Source organism: Pollachius pollachius (assembly GCF_949987615.1).
Source record: "Pollachius pollachius genome assembly, chromosome: 5".
NCBI classification, from domain to species: Eukaryota; Metazoa; Chordata; class Actinopteri; order Gadiformes; family Gadidae; genus Pollachius; species Pollachius pollachius.
The window spans coordinates 9,752,458-9,774,511 of NC_136938.1; the positions used below are offsets into that span (position 1 = coordinate 9,752,458).

At 45.6% G+C, this 22,054-nt stretch overlaps 2 protein-coding genes across 3 annotated transcripts in view; both read right to left on the reverse strand.

Annotated features, from left to right (window-relative positions):
• Nucleotides 1-21: 21 nt before the first annotated feature.
• Nucleotides 22-12,752, reverse strand: golm2 (golgi membrane protein 2). 2 transcript variants are annotated; one of them, XM_079736998.1, is made up of 10 exons: nt 11,787-12,752; nt 8,806-8,860; nt 7,207-7,309; nt 6,616-6,706; nt 6,266-6,389; nt 5,422-5,505; nt 3,828-4,187; nt 3,565-3,702; nt 2,185-2,352; nt 22-982 (listed from the first exon to the last, which is right to left on the reverse strand). In XM_079736998.1, the coding sequence occupies exons 1-10, from the start codon at nt 12,111-12,113 to the stop codon at nt 906-908; spliced, it is 1,527 nt and encodes a 508-aa protein (XP_079593124.1). In that variant the 5' UTR covers nt 12,114-12,752; the 3' UTR covers nt 22-905. The 2 variants fall into 2 exon arrangements, with proteins under 2 accessions (XP_079593124.1, XP_079593125.1); XM_079736999.1 differs by lacking the exon at nt 2,185-2,352.
• A 3,099-nt stretch (nt 12,753-15,851) lies between these two features.
• fam189a1 (family with sequence similarity 189 member A1) overlaps nt 15,852-22,054 on the reverse strand; it is a gene marked incomplete at both ends in the record, with an annotated part of 58,864 nt that continues 52,661 nt past the window's right edge. The window contains 6 exons of the mRNA XM_079736361.1: nt 15,852-16,055; nt 16,361-16,629; nt 16,861-16,932; nt 17,284-18,054; nt 18,258-18,333; nt 19,266-19,401. Of these exons, the coding sequence (XP_079592487.1) occupies nt 15,852-16,055; nt 16,361-16,629; nt 16,861-16,932; nt 17,284-18,054; nt 18,258-18,333; nt 19,266-19,401 (1,528 nt within the window). The remainder of the gene's footprint in view (nt 16,056-16,360; nt 16,630-16,860; nt 16,933-17,283; nt 18,055-18,257; nt 18,334-19,265; nt 19,402-22,054) is intronic.

Below are 22,054 nucleotides of genomic sequence, written 5' to 3' on the forward strand. Positions count from 1 at the left end.
CAAATGCAATTACATTCAATATGCCTTCCCATGAGAAATAATTTTAATGGCTACACAAACAAAAATTGGTGTCCACCAAAGTCCCAGAATATAAAGAAAAACATCTACAATACAAATGGCAACAGTTCCACTACATATGTACAAGGTACCTAATGAACACAGATGTCAGTCAGTTAGGTCCTTATGTGCTCTTGTTTAGCACATCACAGGAGGATACTAATGTTGGTCAAGTATTGCTAAAGCCTTAATATTTTGCTCATTTTGACAATTAACAAAACATTTCTAAATCATGCAATAGCATTCTATAAAAACAGATTGAGTAGTTCCTTTGCGTGTCTGGGAAGTCGAGAAAGAAAGCAAGAAAAACTTGAGTTACAAGCAAACTTCTTGGCAGTGCATTATGTATGCTCCCATCATTATGATGCTGAAAGAGCCCTCAACATCTTCCCCGCTGTTGCTGTGACGTTGGGCTCGAACCGATCCATCGGTAGACCCCAGGAAAATAGAGAAAGATAGGACGACGCTGAGGTTGGCGCAAATAGGGTTACCAATAAGTTCTTCATTATTATTCTAATAACAAAAAAACAAACAACAAGAATCTTCCTTGTACAATCTTTTGGAGTCCCCCGCGGGCATCAGATCTAACAAAAAAAAAAAACATTCTATCCAGCCGACAAGGCACAGCCATCATAAGCCATTTTTTAATAATCGGTACGTTTCAAAAAACTCCTTCATTATGTTGTGCCGTCCATCATAGTTCATGGACATAAACCACACAGCACAAGTTCTTGGGCACAGTGAAGTCCAGGGCTACTGCTGCCAGAGGGTGTGGGTTTGTCGTGTGGCGGACGGTCTCGGTAGGACCTCGTTGTTAATCAGAGGAATGACAACACTGAGTCCTGGTTTTAGAGGATGTCTGCGGCCTGACGCCGTTTCCCATACTCCCCGGCTCGGCCTCCCTGCATGTCCCGATCCTCGTCATCTAGAAGCAGAGAGAGAGCAGGCAGACCATTAGTGATGTGGTACCAGACACCTGCAACAACTATCCCAGAATTCCCCCTTCAGGGGGATAATGCGAAAGGGAGAAGTATAGCAATATACAATTGGTGCTACGTGTTGTATGGTATGATATTGTTGAGTCAGACAGTTAAATGAGCTTACAATAGGGGATGTGTCACCCAAGTTTGGGAATTTTTCACATGAGGTCAACTAAAAAGCAAATTGATTACAAAATATCCGATACTTTAAATCAAAACTTAGCTATTTTTGTATCAATCATTATCTTAACAAGTGAGCAGTATATCAACAATGAAGAGAATATGCATATTTTGTGAGCAGTCACAAGACTAAAAAACACACACAATGGCATTGGAAAAAAAAACGATCAAAAACAAATATAGAGCATAGGAATGACTGCAGCCAGAGGAGTGGAGTTCTGTGAATGAAATCGAAAAAAACATTTTTCTCTCCATATGAATTCCTAAAACAAATGTAAAACAAACAATGTAAAATGACAGGAAGCATCAAAGCACAAATGATTGAACTCATGCTAAGATGAACAGACACAGTACCAAATCACACATGACAAAAACAGCGACGAAAGCTGATCAGACATGCAGGGCTTTTTCAAGGAGAGCCCAGACACATCGACAAACACGCAGGGCTATTCTTATCTACGGCTCTAGATGTAGGTCACAGATGTTGGATCGGCCCAGACGGGAGTAGGTGGGGGGGGGGGGGGGGTGGGTCTACGAGAACACAGAACCTCACATCCCTTGGTTAGGTAGTCCCCCAGAATAATAAGGAAGAGGGGGAGGGGGGCTGGGGTTCCTGTTTTTTTAGTGCGCTTACACCAAGGACAGTTTTCCGTGGTGGCCGTTGTAAAACGGCAGCGGAACCACCTTCCAGGTTTGACCTTGAGTTTTTTGGCTCGGCAATTCATCTTTGTGACGGCGAGAGAGACGCCGGCGGTTCATCACCATGCTCGCCTCGCTCTCGCCCCTGGTCAGGGGATGTGGGGAGCCCCAGTGGGAGCTGGGAGACCGTGGGACAGATGAAGGGTGGGTGGGGGAGGCGGCGAGGGGAGGCAACAGAGGAATGATGGATATGCATCTGGACAACGGGAGGTCCAGCGGTACCCGCTCCCTCCCTCCCCCACCCCGCCCACCCGCTGCCCCGGCTCACCTTGGACGTCTTCCTCCCCACCATCACCATCCTCCTCCTCATTGTAAGCCAGCTCGGCCTGCTTGTCGGCCTCGTACTCACCCACGTTACCGTCGTCCCCATTGTAGTCCGCCAGCTTAGAGCCGCGCTGGGGATCTACGGGGGACTCGTTCTCGTCAAAGAAGCGGCCTGCAGGACGCAGAGAAGGGGGCCTCGTCAGAGGGCGAGCCAGGCAGGCGCAGAGCGGAGAGCGAGCGAGCGCAGAGAAGGTCGACAGAGGGACAGACAGAGACAGAGAGGGAGGAAGAGAGAGGTGCCATGGAAAGAACGATCCATGAGGAGGAGGGATTGGATCTCGGATGATTTGGGGCAAGAGGAGGATGAATGGATGGATCATTTTGAAGGAAGATAAGAACAGTAACGAGATTGGGCAAGTTAAGTCAGCCAATGAAGAGAGGAGTAGAAAAACGTAAAACAGCACTTAAGAAGCAGTTGTTCTTTGAAAAAAATAAAGATTATGTCTTGCTTTGTTGCCTTAAAAGTAACACCTTTTCTCCCGTCTCAGTTTTTCTTGAGAGAAGGTTTATGCGTTTGAGATATAGGGGCAAGATTGCGGCAGAGCAAAAGGGAGCAGGAGTAATGGAACCTTCCGGAAAGAGAGCGAGAAGGAGCGGACAGGATGCAGCCGAGAAGAAAGCAGGCAGCAGACGCACGTTCTGCTGGGCCTCCTGTCCCCCGAACCCTCTCCCCATTTGCCCTCCTCTCCTCGGCCGCACTTCCCCACCCAGAACCCACCAATCACGTCCTAAGACTTCGTACAACATTCAGGAGGGGAGAGCTTCACACTCATGGAGGAAATGTTGGATCGACATGGATTAAGAGTCGAGGGGGCAGGGAACCAGACACCATTCAGCTGCCACCGACCAGAGTATCCCCACCTGCTTCTTATGAGAAACCTATGGCACACAGTCCTCCACAAGGAGGTAAATCACACCATTAAACCTGACACACAAACACACACAGGACACCTGAAGACACAAACCAACCTCAAACTAAATCCAACAATAACCTGTTCCCCACATTCATTTAACGATGAATGGCAGTCTTGAATTGGACACATTTCAGACGCTTGCATGACAAGAGTTGGGCATGGTGAGGGCTTTCCTAGAGAAGCAGATGTAACAAATACTTTTGTATTCGTGTTATTTATTTAGATGAATGCCAAATATTGCACTTGCAAAATCCTACATCCATATATGTGGGGAAGAGGGTCTTGCATTTATATTTTCCCCGTGGGGGAAAGAAGATTTGGCTGAAATCCACTGCAGGTTTAACATTTCATCCGACAAACCAGCTCTAACCAGGCTGACGCTCTCGCCCCATGTCCTCAAGTGAACTCACTCTGGTGGTGAGGAGGCAGCTGCACTGGGACCTGGTCTTTGACTCTGTGGGGCTCCAAGGGCTTGGGCACCTGTGCCGGGTTTGGGGGCACTGGGAGGGCCTTCATCTGTACACTCTCGGCCTTCACGTTTACTGGAGCTGAAAACACCAGCAGGACGCCCATTAGGCTTCCACACAGTCACAACTATGTGGCATCAATCAGAAGCATCAATTAGCCGTGGGCTAGATATTTAGAAAGGTTCTAGGGCAGGTTAATATTGCACCTTGGAGCTGTCTGTTCTGTTCTCCAAACTCGTCGGCCCGCATGGCCGCCTTGTTGTCCTCGTCGAACAGAACAGGCTTGTCCACCACCGCCTGGGGTACCGGCTGCTTGATGTGACCAGGGGGCACCACCACGGCTGCCACCGCCGCCTGCTGCTGCACCTGCACCTCCTCTTCCTCCTCCTCTTCCTCCTCCTCCCCTCCGCCTCCTGCTCCCCCTCCCAGCCCCACTCTGTCCTGCTGCAGGAGGGGCTGGTCCAGGGCCTGCTCTCTGAAGCCCTTGGCTGGGACCGCCGCCACCGCCGCTAGGACCTCTTTGGGAGCCTCCTTCTGCTTCGGAGCGATCTGCGCTTTTTTTACTCCTGTGGCAAAAGAGGATGAGGTTTCAAATGAAGACGGCATGAGGGCAGATCACAGATAGCTCCCTGTTCATTTTGTTTTAATTTTATATCTATTTATAATATTCTTAATTTCACAACTCGTACATATGTAAACACTTGAAATAACTAAATAACTTAATATAATAACATACTTCATATCTTTCTTATGTGTAAATATTTCTGTTAAATTTATATTGTATTTTTATTCTATTGTGTTTTAAGCACAGAAGTACAGAGTATGGCACAAACATTACACTGCACATCCTGAATGAGAAGGTGACAAATAAAAACATTTGCATTTGAATTTAGAGCAATGCTGATGCAAGAGGACGTCCAGAGGGCTACAGATACAGTGCAGAACGGAAGTAGCATGCTTGTACACAGCACAGTTGCTGCACTAGCATAATAGGGTGCTGTAGTGTGACAACATTCAATTATAAACTTTTCACTAGCTCTTTTTTTATTATTTAAGTGTCATTAGGGTTTACCGCTGAAAAAAGTTTAGGCGACGACGAAGGGCTTCCGAGGAAAAAGCAAGCAATAGCTTACAGCTGTACCCTAAAATGTTTAGAGTTTAATCAAATTCTCTGTCAAAATTCGTTGGTTAGAATAAAAATCATGTACATTATAGTAACCAAAACAAATCAGAGGCTGCTGTAGGCCAGATTTGAGAGCTGGAAAGAGAGCAGATGAGAGCAGGGGTTTGAAAGTAATACCCCAAACAAACGCTCCCCCCCTAAGTGTTGCATTCATGCTTTTGTGGTAGAGCTTAGCTATATGTGATTGACAAGCACGATGGTACCCCAAATAAATAGAGAGGAGAGATGCCCTGATTGGTCAGAAAGGATGGGGGAGCAGGACAAAAGCTAAATTGGCTCATAAAGGACAGTCTACTAGAGACAGATTATTTTACATGTTTTTCAGTGAAGTTTGATAGTCATTCAACTCTGCCTGGCCTATTGACAGCTGTGGGAAACCCTGGGCCTGCACTGCTGCTGAGACACCAACATTTTCCATCTGAGATGAATGCAATTTGTCTCACCTCATCTTTAATGCTGTAGCATTGAATTAGAACTGCACCGTACGGAAACAGCATACTAGTACTGTACTATTATAAACCAGTGCACCAATATCCATTACAAGATACTATTTACTATAGCAAGATATACTACAGGTCCACTCCAAGACAGATATTGGGGCGAGAAATGGTACGCACCAAACTGCAGCTCCTCCATCTTCCCCACCTCGCTGTCCTCTATCCCAGGCATGCCTGCGTCGCTGCCTGGCTTGCCCATCTCATCTGGGAAGCAGAGGGGGACGTTCATAAGCGTTAGTATTCATATCATCACTTAGGTGACACTTTCATTCAAAAGATACCAGCAGTGACTACAGATATAGTTCACTACGGAGCAGCTGATACAAGTCTTAAAGGAAGTGGTAAGGCGGGGGTAAGGGACCTGGTTGTTTACAGGTGGGCCGAGGTCAGTGTGTGTATGTTTGTATTTCGTACTAGGGTTGGGTATTGTTGTGCCCGCTTCTGTTCTGGTGCCTGAACTGATACTTTAAATTTATAAAAATACAAATGAAAGATTGTTTTTTATTGCAATGTTCAATGTATTGATAACTTCATAAATGGAACTCAGTCAACTACAATATTTTGACAGTCAATAACCACTACAATACTAATAAAATAATCACACAGAGGATTTCAGGCAGGGCACTCCAGGCAATGATATTAAAAGGCAGGTGTGGCTGTATCACAGCACAAGAGAGTTGGTATTTCAATCGGCAGCTTGGGCATGGCACCAACAATTCTTTCTTCTTACTTTGCAATTCGCATTATTCTGGCATGTACCAGTCGTAAAAGAACCGGTGCCATCTTGGCAGAGGTTTTCAGGTACCGACCCTATAAAAGATACATCACTACTGGTGGCTGTTTGTTTAAAAAAACATCCCACAGGTGGATACGTGTCTCCTGGCTCATGCAGAGACCCAGCAGAGGCCCAGAAACCTCATATTCAGCAAGTCATATTCAACAATGGTGATGTTGGTTACTGTACCTTTGAGAATGACGTTGCCCTGTACGAGATCAGCCACCGTGTGGCGCTCTGCCTCCACCTCCGCAGCAGCCTGACGCTGAGCCTGCACACCCACCACACCAAGCTTATTGCTGTCCAGTCCGCTCTGAAGAAACAAGCGAGAGAGTGAGTAAGAGAGGGAGAGCGATATAGGGAGGGAGAGAGCGATAGAGCGAGACAGAAGGACATGGACAGAGAGAGAGCGAAAGAGGGAAGGAGCAACAAAGACCCAGAGAGAACTTCAGATAGCTGTTCTTGGTGCGTTTTTGTGTTATAGTAATGGCAGAGTAAGCAGTATAACACCAGAACCGGGGTCAATGTGAAACACTGACCCGTCTCAGCTTGGCGACCTCCAGCGCCAGAGACTTCCTGCTTTCCTCGAACTCCTCCGTCAGCTGCTTGATCTGACGGCCGCACTGCAAACTAGGATGCAAACGAAAACAAACACACATCACCCAAACCATCGGACGCCTCCTCAACTTCTGCACCTTGCCGGCAGACATCAAGATTGACTGATACGTTATTTACAGGGCTGAGACACAGCACAGTGATGCAAAGGGGTTGTTCTGTGGATGTCATTGGTTAAAGGTGACATATTATACCACTCTTGCCGTTTTGAAAATCAGCCTCTTCTGACATCACAAGTGGGCGTGTCCACCTAGATGTATGACGGATAAATGAGCAACGTTTGCTGCAGTCCACTGGGTAGGCTGCTAGACTGATCTAGGTGGACACGGCCAATTGCGATGTCAGATTTTCAAAACGGCTTGTAACGGCTAATCACACTCACACCTGGTGGTATAATGTCACCTTTAAATGTAGGATTGAGCGCTTTTCTCCCGCCGACTATTCAATCAATTAGCTCACGGAGTACCGGACGGACAAGCACACCTGAGCGGACGTCTACTGTGGTGGACTCCTACCTCTCGTACTCCAGCCGCCGCTCCAGCGTGGTGCGGTTCTTCCTCACCTCCCTCAGCTGCTCTTCCTGCTGCATGAACTCCTGGTTGATCTCCTTCAGCTGCTCTGCTCACAAGGCAGCAGGGGAGGCAAGCGTGAACACACGCTCCCCACACACACGTTCACTGAAACTAGATCCTCAGAGTGCTGTTGTTCAAAACTAGGGCTAGCAATTTATGTTTGAGTCATAACTGTCGAAATACTCTTTACATCCCAAACGACAAAGGTAAAAAAAAAAGGTCCAATCTGGTATATCTGGCTGTTGCAGGTCTGTCATACTGTATGCCTGTACGGTCATTTCATTTGGCCAGAAATTAAATGATTGGAAGGCCTACCCATCTGTTTACCAACCTAACCAGCACATACTCTTCCCGTGCACTCATTGTGCATGACCGCAGTCTTCCACAAGGCTAGGTAGACCAATTGTTCAAACTAGCAAGCTAGTCACCCGTTTTGAGGCCTTGGAGGGAGGCTTTAAGGGAGGGTTGGGATTTGGTTTCGGTTTGATAGTTGTGGCTCAGTGGTTCCTAATCTTTAAGGTGTACCACTAAATCGTCATCAATACCTTCACCTCATATGCAAACAGTTTAGAAAAAGATAACCCAAGAGGCTGAGCAAATAGTGCCAACGCCCGTTTTATACACAAGTATTACTGCAAGAAGGAATGGTAAATGGTACAGCATTATACCATGATATAATGCTGTATTATACAATTGTTTAATGCTGCTTTATACCATGGTAAAATGCTGTATTGGCTGAACACATTTTTAAAGGGTTAGAAATATGGGTTATTTTAAAATGTATTAATTAGAAAGGACTATTGTAAATTTGTTTAATTCACATATATAAAACCGCATCTGCAGTACACTGAAGTACCACCAGTTGTACACAGACTACAGGTTGAAAAACACTGATCTAGCTTACTCTTGCTGGTTTATCCAAACCAGCATGAGTAGCAATAGTTATGGGTGGTTATTCAATAGTTAGTTCCGACCAAGTAATTTGATTGGATAAGAGGCATTCCATGAGTGCTGATATAGAGTATAACAGCACTGGGACTTTTAAGTATACATGCATTACTCCACTTTACAAGTGTTCTAAACCGTTAATGTTATGTTAAGCTAGTGTGTTTATGTGTTGCTTCACAACAGTTCACTCCGGTTCCAGTTGCGGATCCATTTGTGATGGCGAAGCCAATTAAATCATAAATAAACAAAAAAATCATAATCTGTCGTTGCTTATTACTGTTAACTAATAATAGGTGCTTGTAGAACTATTGTAGAAACGCAATATCACACTCGACTTGGCTGTGATTATCTTCGGCAATCGGCCTCGTACCTATGACCGAATCACAGCTGTGCTGATATTCAGTGCCACAGCACTCCCTCTCGTGTGATATTGCTTAATTAAGAGTTCTAATAGTTCAGAGTCCTGATTAGTTCAGAGGTCTAATGGTTCAGAGCTCAAGAGTTCTAATGGTCAGAGTTCCGATAGCTCCGAGAGATCCGAGTTCTGTTGGCTCAGAGCCCAAAGCTCTAATGGTTTGGAGCTCATCACTTTACCTTTCAAGCGCGTGATCTCTGTGATTTGATTCGTAAAATCCTGGTGCAGCTTCATCTGGGAAATGGAGAATAGGAAAAGGTTTATAGAGAGATCAATAAAAACATGGCTCAGAAAGCTTATTAGAACTGCAACAGAGGCCTTTTCCTGGTTGATTAATCATTTAGTCCAAGGAGATGTCATACACAATGGTAAATGCCCATCACAAGTGATCAGAGGCTTTTAAGATGTGAAGCTTACATTTGCTAGCTATTTTTTGCTAAGGAGCCAAACTGAAACAAAAACTAATGCAAAAAACGACTTAATTTAGGCTCCTAAAGAGCAAATGTTTGGAATCAAATTAATTACAATGAATATTCTATTGATCAAACAATCAATTAATGATGATCTTGTCAAATAATAGTTCCATACCAATAGATACATACAAATAGAAACATGTGTTTTCTATTCGGGAGGTTGATTGCTTTTTGCATTAAAAAGGGCAACGATGGAAAAAAAAAGACACAAAAAACGCATCTTAGAGGAATTTAGCTGACAATGTCAAACAAATCAATTTCCCTGTAATGTTGTCTTCATTGATTTGTAGCAGTGCCCATCTAATTACTGAAGACATCACACATGAGACCACTTGATCTGCTCTTAAACTTAAACTGGCCAGATTCTCTGTTGTGCCTAGGAACATCTAGGTGATTCCAGACATTGCTTAATGACACAGGAAACTCTGCCTCATTGTGCAACAAGGTGATGTCTGGTTGTTTGCCGTCCAGCAAGCAGCACTTTCCCCTATCATCCTTCCTGTACCCTAGAACCTAAAGCAGCTTATATAACTATTGTACAGATACAACCAGCCCAACCAGCATTGCACACCCAGGTAACACAAGGTAAAGCCTGAGCAACCGACAAACACAAGTCCTTGTTTAGGGCATGAACCATAACAGGATGGACACGTCCATTGACCTTAGCTTGTGTGAGGATAACGTTATGCCAAGTAATTAAATTCAGCCGAGTCAAACTGCTGGTTTGATTTGCTTGTGTGCCGTTGAAGCAGGATGCTGAGCCTTTAAAACAGGTCAGGGATGTTGACAAAGAACAGCAGGATGCGGCCTGCACCACTCAACACACATAATATAGGAAGTAGAGTGCAGGAACGGATGACATCATCACCATCAGCAGGTCTAAAGGTTATCCGAGTCATCTCTTATCTACAGACAGACTTTCCTTTCAGGTCACCTGGCCACCCAGAATTACAAAGAGAAGCTCTTCTCCAGGAGATCAGGATATAAATTAAAGTAAAGAAATGGTTTCCATTCATCCTGGTGACTCCAACACTGCTGAGCAATATAGACCGAAAAACCATGTCCCCATCCTTGACTTGATGTCATTAGTGTCAGCAGACACCAGACAGGTATTACTCTGAGCTTTTTAAATCAATGGGGTTTACTGGCGACTAGGGAATATGATCCCCGATTTGATGGAAGGCCAATAAAAAACACTGCCAAGACAAGTGTGTAATGTTCAATAAAAAAATTTTTTAAAAAAGAACTTCCTTTGTGTAATGCAGACAAATATCATGCTTGGTGACCATTCAATGTGGACCCACCTCTGTTTACCTTTGGCGGAGCTATCACAAACAACAGTCTACAGTGTACAGATGTGTATTTAAATAAAAGGGCAGATCGGATTCGGTTTTGGAGAAGCCCTGCCTCCCAGCTGTTATTAAGCAGGACAGGGCAGCGCTAATCACACAGTGTCCACCGGTCACTATCAGACTGACAGACAGCAGGGGACAGACCAAGGCTTGCCATGTGAACATTTGGACCCAGGGGAATTAGAACAGTGACAGGGACCATGAAGCTTTTGGTGGTAGGATGACAATGTGTTTAAATTACAACAGGAATTTAATTACAAAGTCGCATTACAAAGTCATCCTCCCAATAAATGATCCTTGACCAGTTTGAGGACACATCACACCGGCATTGTAAGAAAGGCCTTAAGAAATGCTATGTGCTATTGTTGCAAAACACTTAAAGACTAGGGATCGAAAACAATAAAAAACAACAAAAAAATAAACAAATGCATTTTAAACAAGAATTTTTTTTTCTAACAAACGGTTAGAAGACAAGACCAACCTGCTTGTACTGTTTGGTGCTATTCCTTAACACAGACCTATAAACCACAGCCCTGATTGAGAGGTAGTCAGCATATTAACTGAAAACTGGTTCATCTGGAATGTCATACAACCAGTGTGACTTCTCATAAAATGCTGTGTTTGGTTTTATCTTTGTGTAGCAATGTCCATGATACCAACGACCTAGGCTGCCACACTCCACCTAGGTAGCTTTTACTGGGCTCCTCCAACCACATGGGCGCAGGGTGATGTGCTGAAAGACGGTTTATTGTAAGGTTTGAAGACAAGGATACATGGCCTGGTGCTCCATGTTGCCATGCAGGAGCTCTTCCCCAAAGCGTGTGCGGAAGTGGCAGGTTTAACCGGTGCACATTGGCTGGTAAATGTACAACAGGTGTGCAGCCTCACCAAAAACCAGAGTCCCATCAGTCTCTGGCAGGTGAGGATGCTTAAATCAGCCATCATCCACACACACTCCACACTATGACTCAAATTAAATGTTGCTGTATACAGCCTGCCAATGGTACCTAGACAGGCCTTCAACTAGGATACACATATTATGGTCCCAATTGCATAGGCATGCGTGCCAAAATGTAAGCCTACGTAGCCTAAGTAATTTTGATTTTGAGTAAACGAGATAACGACGTACACACTACAGCTATGGTGTGATCTTTGAAATTATTATGATAAATAGTAGCACGTCGTCCAACCCTGAATCAACCACCTTGGTGATGTGGGGGGGGGAATTGGAGGGAGGGTTCCAGGTGAAGCTATTGTTGAGATGCTATGGTGGCCATAATAACGCATACAGGAAATAAATAACCCTTGACAGCTTCAATGCCTTCCGCGCCATACCTTGTCATCCGCGCACTTCTTGATGAGAGTCTCTCGGGCCTGGATCTTGCTCCCCAGAACATTATTGTCTCCGTCCTTCTGGTCGATCTGCTTCTTGTGCGTGTCCACTTGCGCCATCAGCTCCGTATTGCGCTTCTCCAGGCGGATCCGCGCCGCGTCGGTGCGCTTCACCTGCGCCTGGACCTCCGCCACTTCATCCAGCAGGCGGACGTGCTTGCTGGTCACAGTCCAGTAGTTGAAAGAAAGTATGGCGATGATCACCATCAGGGCAATGAGGAAGAGAGACGGGAGGCGGCCTCCCCGTCGGTTTGCACCAAACCCAATCATTTCAGTGAAAAAGTACTTTTTATAAGCTTGTGATTGCAACCCTAGCGAGCACGACGCAAATATCCTCGTCTCCCTGCTATCCTAACCTCTCGAAAGGACATGCCGATGAAATGCTGCAAACGTGCTGACGACCCCAGACAGTCAGGGATATAGGTCTAGCCTCATCGGCGACTATGCTCCTTGTGGTTTTACTCGCTGTCCTCCTTCCGTACACTTGTCATCCTCCCAGTCTTCCTACGATGTCAACATGCAGCCGCACCACACAGCGGGGACGTGGCATCACGCAACGCGGAGAGGTTCGGGAGAACACTGATTTAGCAAAGCCAGGCAATAGCAATGCCAGGGAGATATCCGGGTACATATAGGAATACTCCCAGCACAATGATTTATAATATGAGAGCAGCCCCCAGGCTAAGCTAGTAGACCTGCTAACCATCTAAGCTAGCTATCTTCTGTTATCATGGTCACCGGTGTGATTCATATCCGAGGAAATAGGCTTCTCTGCACCTCAAACACAGTAGTTTCTTATTTTGAAATGAACAGAATAGAGTCAAACACCCTAAGCAGTAATCCAAATATCGCAATCCAGCCTGTTTTTAAGGCAGTGAAGCTAGCCACAGCCGTCCAATTGTATTTCCATTTCTGCCACGAAAGCGCATCGGCTCTTCAAAGTAAAAGCCTTGACAAGACGTCGCCCCCTTTCGGAAAGTGAAGCCCTGCTTCTAATACACGTGCTTTTACTTTTAGACCGAACCCCGAGCATCAGCGATGCTCGGGCACAACTGCGGATACCACTAGCGCAAATATTGCCACATTTTCCATTTCCTACTGCCGACCTTATGCTGCACGCCAAAGAAGGTCGTTTTACACTCTGGTGTATAACAAGCCCTATTACTTATCATTTTTATGAATATGATAATTGATTCAGGCGCCATTCATACTCAGATATCACGCTGTGTATGGCACACACAAATATGGCATTATATGTTATGGTATTATGCCATAGCATTATATGCTATGGCATTATAAATAAGCCTTTAGGAATACTAAATACATATACATCAAATCAAGTTTATTTTACTATCGGTTAGAGCAGTGACGATGGAAAAAAATCTCACTACTCAAGTGTCTCAATACTCCCCAGCATGGATGGTGGAACTGATGGCATTACATTAACTTGAATAAATTGGCATGAGCCTAACCCTAACCCTACGATGGATTTTTGATAAACCGATAGTTCAGGCTTCGAGGCATTAGGCACTGCACACACACACACACACACACACACACACACACACACACACACACACACACACACACACACACACACACACACACACACACACACACACAGTATTTTTGCGGCCAGCCTGACATACATGTAGAAAGGCCTTGTGTATATGGATTTGTGTGTGTTGACAATGTATTATTGTTGTTCGATATCTTATCTTATATTTGGAAGCCACCGAGTGGACTTTGAGATCTGAAAATATAATTGCCATAGTAACTGCGAATTCTGTGTATAAAATAGAGTTACTATAAGGTTCAACATTAATTGCTGTCAAATGTAGAGCCATGTTTAAAGGAAGCACTGAGAACATGCTAGAATGTATGCCAAGTTCAATGCCCTTTGAGACTGTACCTGTGATTAAGGACTATACATATACAATTGAATTGAATTAATATTGAATGAAACCAATGAATCGGAGATGAGTAGAGAAGACCACAGCAACATGACCCTTGGTTCACCTATAGGGCTCTGCATCTACCATGCCCCTGCTTGAACCTGTCCGGCCAGTAGGCGTTCAGACGAGTGTCCTGACCTCTGCACTTGCCATTCCTTCTTTGTCCGCATGGCTTCTTTTCTGCAATTGCCATTTATGTCGCAGCAAGTCCAAACAGACTCCAAGTCAATGGCACTGGCGCTGGCATTCTTCAGCAGGCGTCTTGCCCTTAGAGTCTGTTTTGTTGGAAGTGACAAAGGTCTGCTTCTGGTTCAGATTCAGGTGAGGAGTCTTGAGGTTATTTTCCTCATTGAGGAATGCCTCTCTCTATTAATCGTCATCAAGTAGGCAGTTGTTAACATTCTCATATTTACCATTTCCAGCCAGAAGTCCTCCCTTTCAATGGAGATCACTTCCTTCTCATCCCTGAAAGCCTTTCTGTGCGTCGGTTGTTCACTTCTCTCCTCTCCGAAGATGTCCGTCTCCTACAGGATATGTTCTCTAGCCACCCTCAAAGGCTTTTCTGGCCACAGCCATGTCGGCCACTTCTTAATTAAATGTCACCCTCTCTGCAGCCGGGCTGGAGCTGAGCCCCTGGACTTCTTATTTTAGGGAGACAGCCTCCTTCTCCGAGGAGGTCACATATAGGGTCAGCTTTTCCATTTGGTTGCATGGAGTTAACCCATCCAGACACTCTTTCTAAATGTGACCGGTCTTGTCCAATTTAGAAAACCAAGACCCATATCGTTTGGTTTTGTATCAAAATCCGGTAACATTATCAGACATTACACACAGGTAGCTGTTTCATGTCTGTTCTCTACCTATCTCTCTCAAAGAAGGGAGATGGGCTGTGTACCTCTCCAGGAAGGTCAAGTAGTTCTTGTACAACTATCATCCTCCCCTGTTCCGTCATTAGTTCTCCATTTGCAGCCGCAAATGTTGAATCTATAGAATGAAAAACTAGGACTCGTTTCCCAATGGATGATATTGCTTGTTAAGGCTAGTTACTGGAAAAAGTATAATAACAACAACTAATTAATTTAGATAAAAAACAATGACCTGGACTTATCCATACCATGTTTGCACTAGACAGATCTACACAAGCACATGTGTCCACACAAACATTTCGTGTTGAAATGTCTACAATTAGGGCTGGAAATGTTCTCCATCAGATTTTATTTCAAAGAGTTTCGCTACTCTGTGTTTATTATATTACAGAAGGCAAGGCGTTCGTTAATCCGATTGAGGTCCCCTGTGTTCTACCCCCTAGAGGGCGCCACTGCCCCTCGTATCCTGCTGCGTCTGAGATCCGTTTCAATTAACAATAAACAATGACTGGAAGAGGAAAAACACAAACAAACAACCAGTTAGAAACTCATGTTTTATTAGAACACTGATGAGAATGAAAACACACTGAGGTAAGATAAATAAGCCTTTAACCAGCGGCACAACTAAATATTTACCCTCTCCCCGCTCTGTTACAGTGCCGCTCTGTCTTTAAACAGAGCTGGTAGCGACAGTTCAATACAAACTTCAGTTGCTCCCTTTAGCACCGGATATGGATCAGATGTGGGCAAATAAGAGCAAAAACAGCAACACGTATTCCTTTTGAACTGAATGTAATTTGAAAAGTAAAAGAAAAATCCCCTGAGGGAGAACATTCTGGTTTGATGTCTATGTTTTTTTTTGTTATTTTCTACTAGTAGTATTTTTTTCACTGAGTGCGAGAGCTACCGGTCGCTGCTTCGGATCCCAGTTTGCTACCGTTCCTGCTGATGGGCGGAGCGCTGCTTCACATGGCACTGGGGTCAAGAGGGCTGAAGGCTATCAGCCCTCTCTGAAGTCCCAACACAGAGATACATCTAGCACACCCGCAAACCAACGTCAGATCTCTGCTGCTGTATGGCTGGGCCCGACGGCATCGGCCTGGCGGGCCCCCGGAAAAACACCTCCATCACCGGGCTGAGTCCTTGTGGTGGTGGTGGTGGTGGTCGTGGTTGTGGTGGTTGGGGGGTCAGAGAACTGTCTCCCTGGACGTGAGGCTCCGGTCAGAGGGGGCTCGGCGGGTTGTGTCGGGGCTGCCCAGCAGGTGGGATGGCAGGCGTTTGGAACGGCGCAGGGACGGTGAAGAGCTCAAGGCGCCACAGCTCTGGAGGTGGATGTCGCTATGGCAACACTTCCTGGAAGTGCCTCGGCTCCGCTGGGATTGGCTCATTACCTGTGAAGGACAAATTACTTTCAGTGGCGGTAGTCTTATGGATCTGAAAATATGATAAACATTGGTTTGTTTGCACTGTATAATAATGTGTTGGGAAGACAAAATACTATAAGTTCAAACCTAGACATAGATCGTAACCCAAAACATTTCAAGGCCCAACAAAACTACCAGCACAGTTGTAATGCAATCAGAAATGTAATCTAGTGTGGTCTTAATTTGGTGTTTTCCCTTTGAGCCAATGTATGACCTGTTATTCAACGCACCGTTATGCATCAACACCCTTGATTCACCCTGAAAACGCTCACCTGATCGATGACGTTGGCACTGAAGATGGCCTCCTCCATGTGTTTCTCGTCCGACTGGATAACACTCTTGATGGAGTTGACCACCTGCTGGACCTCCGGGGGGAGGCTGCAGCTGGAGTGCTCCAGGAACTTGGCCACCAGGATTTTGGTGTCTTTATACGTCTTGAGGTCGGCCAGGGAGTGGGGTCGCTCGTGGGACAAGTGTGCGCGCAGTGCTCGGGGTTTGAGGCTGATGATGTCTGCTGGTTCTGTTGACACCGTTACTTGATCTAGATCAGGAGAGACAACTTAGGCACGCATGCACACAAACACACACACACACATCTACACAACCGTCGTTGAGCTCTGGAGAAAGTAGTTCTGACCACCGATGAAGAAGATAATGACTTTTAACGTCCAAATTTGTCTTCTGGGATTTATATTTTACGATTAATATTTATAGGTGCTCTACTTCGTTGAGGTGGGACCGTTCAGGGAATGCTGGATTGGTGGACCCTTACCATCCAGGGGAGACGTCTCATCAGAGTCCCCAGAAGGAGCTTTCCCAGCAGGCACACATTCACAGCCATCCCCTTCAGAGGCGGAGAGAAATCCCAGCCACATTATTAACATCCAATTATTCTAGTCGAGATCATGCCACTTGTAATACAGTGTTTGCACTGTGGGCTTGCTGCCATCTGAAGATGAACCTCTAACTCAAATCTGAATATCAGAGATAGCCCTTAGAAAAATAGAGAATCACATCAAAACAAACTAGGATTTCTAACCTGGAGAGGTTGATACGTCATAGAAAAATCAGTATGTATAAATCTAAATATATGCAGCTTTACTTGGGGAAGTTAATAATCAAAACATTTGATAGATAGACGTGAATGTAGTTGTGTGTATTGTGTTTAATATGCAGTCTGAGGGACGGCCTTCACCTCCCGTGGTGGAGGAGCAGGAGATTGGGTCGCTGGTGGAGCGCACCATGCGGGCCAGCTTGCGGTACCCCCGGACCGCCCGGAACCCCCGGGGCCGGTCTCCGGGCGAGCAGACGCTCCGCGCCGGCGGCTGGGAGGACGACGACGACGAGGAAGGCGTCCACACGCTGAAACACAGCCGGGACCCGCGCGGCCGCGCCGGCGGCGGCGGCGAGGGCGAGGCGGAGGGGGGCAGGGGGCTGAGCCCCGACGTGCCCCCGGACGAGGCCAGCGAGGTGGGCGAGCAGGGCTGCGGCGGCGGGGCCAGCGCCACGGGCAGCGTGAGCTTCCTGCTGAACACGCGCGCCCTGATCAGCGCGTGCGTCGACGCCGCCGGCGCCCTGGGCGGTTCCTCCGCCGCGTGTTTGGCCGACGCCAGCTCCTCGCACATGTGCAGGCCGCGGGCGCCGTGCTCCTCGCAGCCGTGGGGGCCGTCGCCGTGCTCGTCGTGGTCCAGGTTGCTGGCGTTGTCCGACGACCAGTCGGGGGACTGGGTGTGGGACGACTCGCTGTAGGTGGTGTCGGCGAGGCCGCGCTGGTGGCCCCGCGGGGGCCCCTGGGCCCTCAGCTCCTGGGGCCCGGTGCCGTCGGGGTGGCCGGGGTTGGACGTGGTGTAGGGGGAGGAGTCAGAGCCCCCGCCCGGGACCTCCAGGGAGCAGAGGTCATCTGAGGAGCTGTTGTCCTGCAGGTCGGCCAGCTCGGACACCAGGAGGGAGGCGCTGTCCACCGAGGCTGCACACACACACACACACACACAGACACACACACACACACATCATGCAAACACACACCACACACACACACACACATCATGCACACACACACATGCATCATAAACCCGACCTGTTTCACTCCTCTCTTGACTGAAGCGTACAATTTGTGGGAATGTTGCACAACATGTGAATGTTGCATTATGGGAGTTAACAAGTCTTTACCCTGAGTGCTGAGGCCCGCGGTGGTTCCCTCACAAAGACTGGACTCAGTGGCTCGCTGTTCCATGCTGCTGGTTACCTTCTCACACACACACACACACACACACACACACACACACACACACACACACACACACACACACACACACACACACACACACACACACACACACACACACACACACACAAACCATCATTTATTTTTATGTGGCTGTATCGAGGACACTTTGAATAGAGACTTCTGAGAGGGCAGATAAGATAGTCAGTTTAAGTGTTTAAGTTATTTCACAGACTGTTAATTCCTGTGTAATTGTATTGCTTTGAATTTCACAGATTAACTGTATGAATTTCTGTGATTACCAAGCCTTTACCAAGCCTTTTTATAAAGTAATCAAGTATAAAACTACTCTCGAGATTTGCGGCCAAGCCACAGCTGCAATGCCACAGCCTCCCCACTAGAGGACAATAGATCACCGTAAAATAAATCCACTGGTATCCTGGGGACAGGTCGGCTGCTAGGGTAACCATTAGCTGTACAGCTTTAATTAGAAACCACTTTTTGGTTATAAGCACAACCGAACGGATATAATCAGATATAACATCACATGGTGTATACAAAGTGTCCTCTTCAGTTATGTTCTACATTTGTATTCTCTGTGTTCCTCCACTAAGTGCTGCCGTTAATGGAACCAAAAATCCATCACATATTGGAAAAAGGCCATTATTAAACCACTGTTAATTTTACTGTAATCACCGATATTGCGATGTGAATTGACTCTGTTGAAGCCTGTAAAGTGTGCTAAAAGGGATATGATAAATTTATAATTATAATTTAAAAACACAAACATTTTTGTTGGAAATAAAGGGTTACTAATACATAATAATAATCAGATGAACAAAATGAAGAGTTAATAAGATATTTTTTTCACGCAGAAAATATTGTAATGTATTTTTCACACTTGAAATGGATGCGTCCTCCTCCTATCTGGAGCAGGAGGGGGCGGGGCGTACCTGGCTGGCAGGGGTGTAGCTTACAACAGACTCATAAGGCGGGGGCAGGTCTGTGGGGTACAGCGTTCCCGGGCTGTTGATTGGAACGCCGTAGATGGCACTGAACGGAGAGTGGGGGAAGTCTAGCTGTAGGCCTCTGTTCAGGAAACAACCAGAATATAGAATAGGTCAGAAAACAACAAAAACATAGGCAGAAGACTACCAGATATATTCATAGGTCAGAAAACGACAAGAATCAACAATAAGTCAGAAAACAGCCTAAATATCTGGAAACTATGGGCAGAGAACCATTCTGCATATTGGACATATTATGTAGCCAGAATAACAGGTTGAATCACTCACAGACCAAACATACCACTCTATAGTAGAAATATCCTAACCAACTGCCCAAATATACTGAAGGTCAGAAAACCAAAAAACACAATTGGAATAGACTGGACTTCATGTCTGAAAACAAAACACAAACCAGAATACAGAATAACTCAACACAGATAGCAATCCAGATATCAACAAAGGATATATAATTGTGTTGTTTTTCACCTGCTGCTCTCCAGGGAACCACAAACCGGTCCTTGTGTACTTAAACATGCTTTCTACCCCAGTGTGCCTTAATTTTAAAAAGAAAATATTCCTCTGAATAATCCCTAAACCTTAACTCAAGACAAAGGGATAATCCCATGTGCACCATAACATAGTTTTATCGGGGGCCAATTAAGGATGAGCAGCGATGCAAGATGTCCTATCTTTTAATTACAATCCTGTTTTAGTGTAAAGTAACACGGCGTGAAAGATAGCCTGCCATATCCACCAATCACCTGCCTGCTGATGATGTCATGACTCAGAACCCTGTACGGTGCAGTTAATGTGTCTACAGGCCTGTTTGTATTTATACCCGCGGTGTCAAACAGCCATGGCTCCCTGCCAAATAAGACATCAGTCACACCCTTATTCTCTTTATCATCTCTCTCTCTTTATCATCTCTCTCTCTTTATCATCTCTCTCTCTCTCTCTCTCTTTATGTATGTCAGTTTCTGTGTGTGTGTGTGTGTGTGTGTGTGTCTCTCTCTCTCCTTCACTCTCTCTCACAAACTGTCATTATGCCACTCTTTCTCTATGTCTTTCTGTTAGTCTCGTTCTCAACAGAGACTATGTAAGCTCTCAACAGAGACTATGTAAGGTAGCTTCTCTCTCATGCAGGGCCACATCTGCTCTATTGTGTTGTAACACATGGGAGCAATCAGATATTAGAAATTCACACAAACCACTGAACCCAGATACAGCTCATCACACTCCTTCATTTAAAGTGCCCTTTGTTTTGCCTCACTGTCTCGTGAAACTCACTGTCTGGTCAAACTGTGTGTTTTAAGGTCCGCTGTTGTTCAGTTCAGTTTTAGTCTTTGTTTGAATGATTATTATGAAAGTCGTTATCGTCTAACAATTGTTCATTTGTGAAGCGATTTGAGACTTTTTCTCTGTAAAAAGTGCTATACTTCATAAACTCTGCTGACTTGCTTACTTCTCTTTCTCACCATTTCCACTCGCCTCCACAAGGCATTCTGGGAAATTTAGAAATGTTCTTCATGCAAGTGTTTTTAATAAACCAACACCAACATCGACTGAGGTGCTGTGTATACTTTGGCAGTTTTTATTAAATGAAACATCATGGAGGAAATGTCAAGCAGTGGATGTGGGTGTGATTCTATTCCTGTCTTCGTCTCTCTCTGTTTCCCCCTCTGTTGGTTGGCTAGTGTGTTCTGTCTCACTTTATCTCCTTCGAGGGAATGTCAGGTAGCATATGTGGGTGTTTTTTTATCCCTTTCTCTGCCTCTCTGTCTCGTTTTTCTCTTCCCACTACGGAACGTCAGGCAGGAGATGTGGGTGCACACAACAAGGCTTAACGGTCATGCAACTGGCTTTCAACTCGGCAAAAAAAACCCTTTTCAAATGTACACCCCCATTGAGGATTTCAATATATATAATGCCTCACCATGTTTAACCTCTTGTTTCATCATAGATTGTTTTATCGCTCAAGCCTCATCAGTTAGTTATTGAGTCATGTATAAACTGAAGCCCTAGGCAGGTGGGATCTGAAGCTGACTGTGTTAAAGGACAATACCAATCAAAGCATCAGTATCCTTTGTTAAAATCCCTTTGCTGTGCTGATTCTGCCAACGACTATTTTGCGTGAATGCGCCGACCTCAAATGCAATCAATAGCAATATATCACTTTGGTCTTTGTGATAAGGCCTTTTGAAGAGTAGTTGAAAGGCAATTCACAACTATGTTGCCCACAAACTCTTGTACTGATACACACGCATTGATTCCAAAAGGGCTGTATTGCTTTTTTACATTCATGGCAGGCACACTCACGATAAATGCACTTCACAGAATCGGCACAAGGAAGTCATTTTGAAAAATGACATTGAAAGCGGTTTTCGTGAAGCCAGGAGAGACGTTATTGTCCATTAACTGTGCCCGATCATGCAGAATGAATCCCTTGTTCTAACGTCGATAGGTTTTTTGAACCATACAAATGCAACAGGATCAACCTGTTCCATGTTCACAGCAGGTGGTCCCGTCTGGCTCAGCTGTCAGGGCGTTCGGATCCCGCTGGGTGCCACCCATTCTAACAAATGAACGCCCTCGTAGTATTCCGAGACGCTTGGGATAAAAAGAGTCCATATTGTGGTCATCCGAAGGCCTAAGGTGAAGTCTTCGGGGACGAACGCTTCAGGTCTTTTGTTTTATTTATTCATTTGTTCCAGAATACGGGACATTAGACCGCGGCA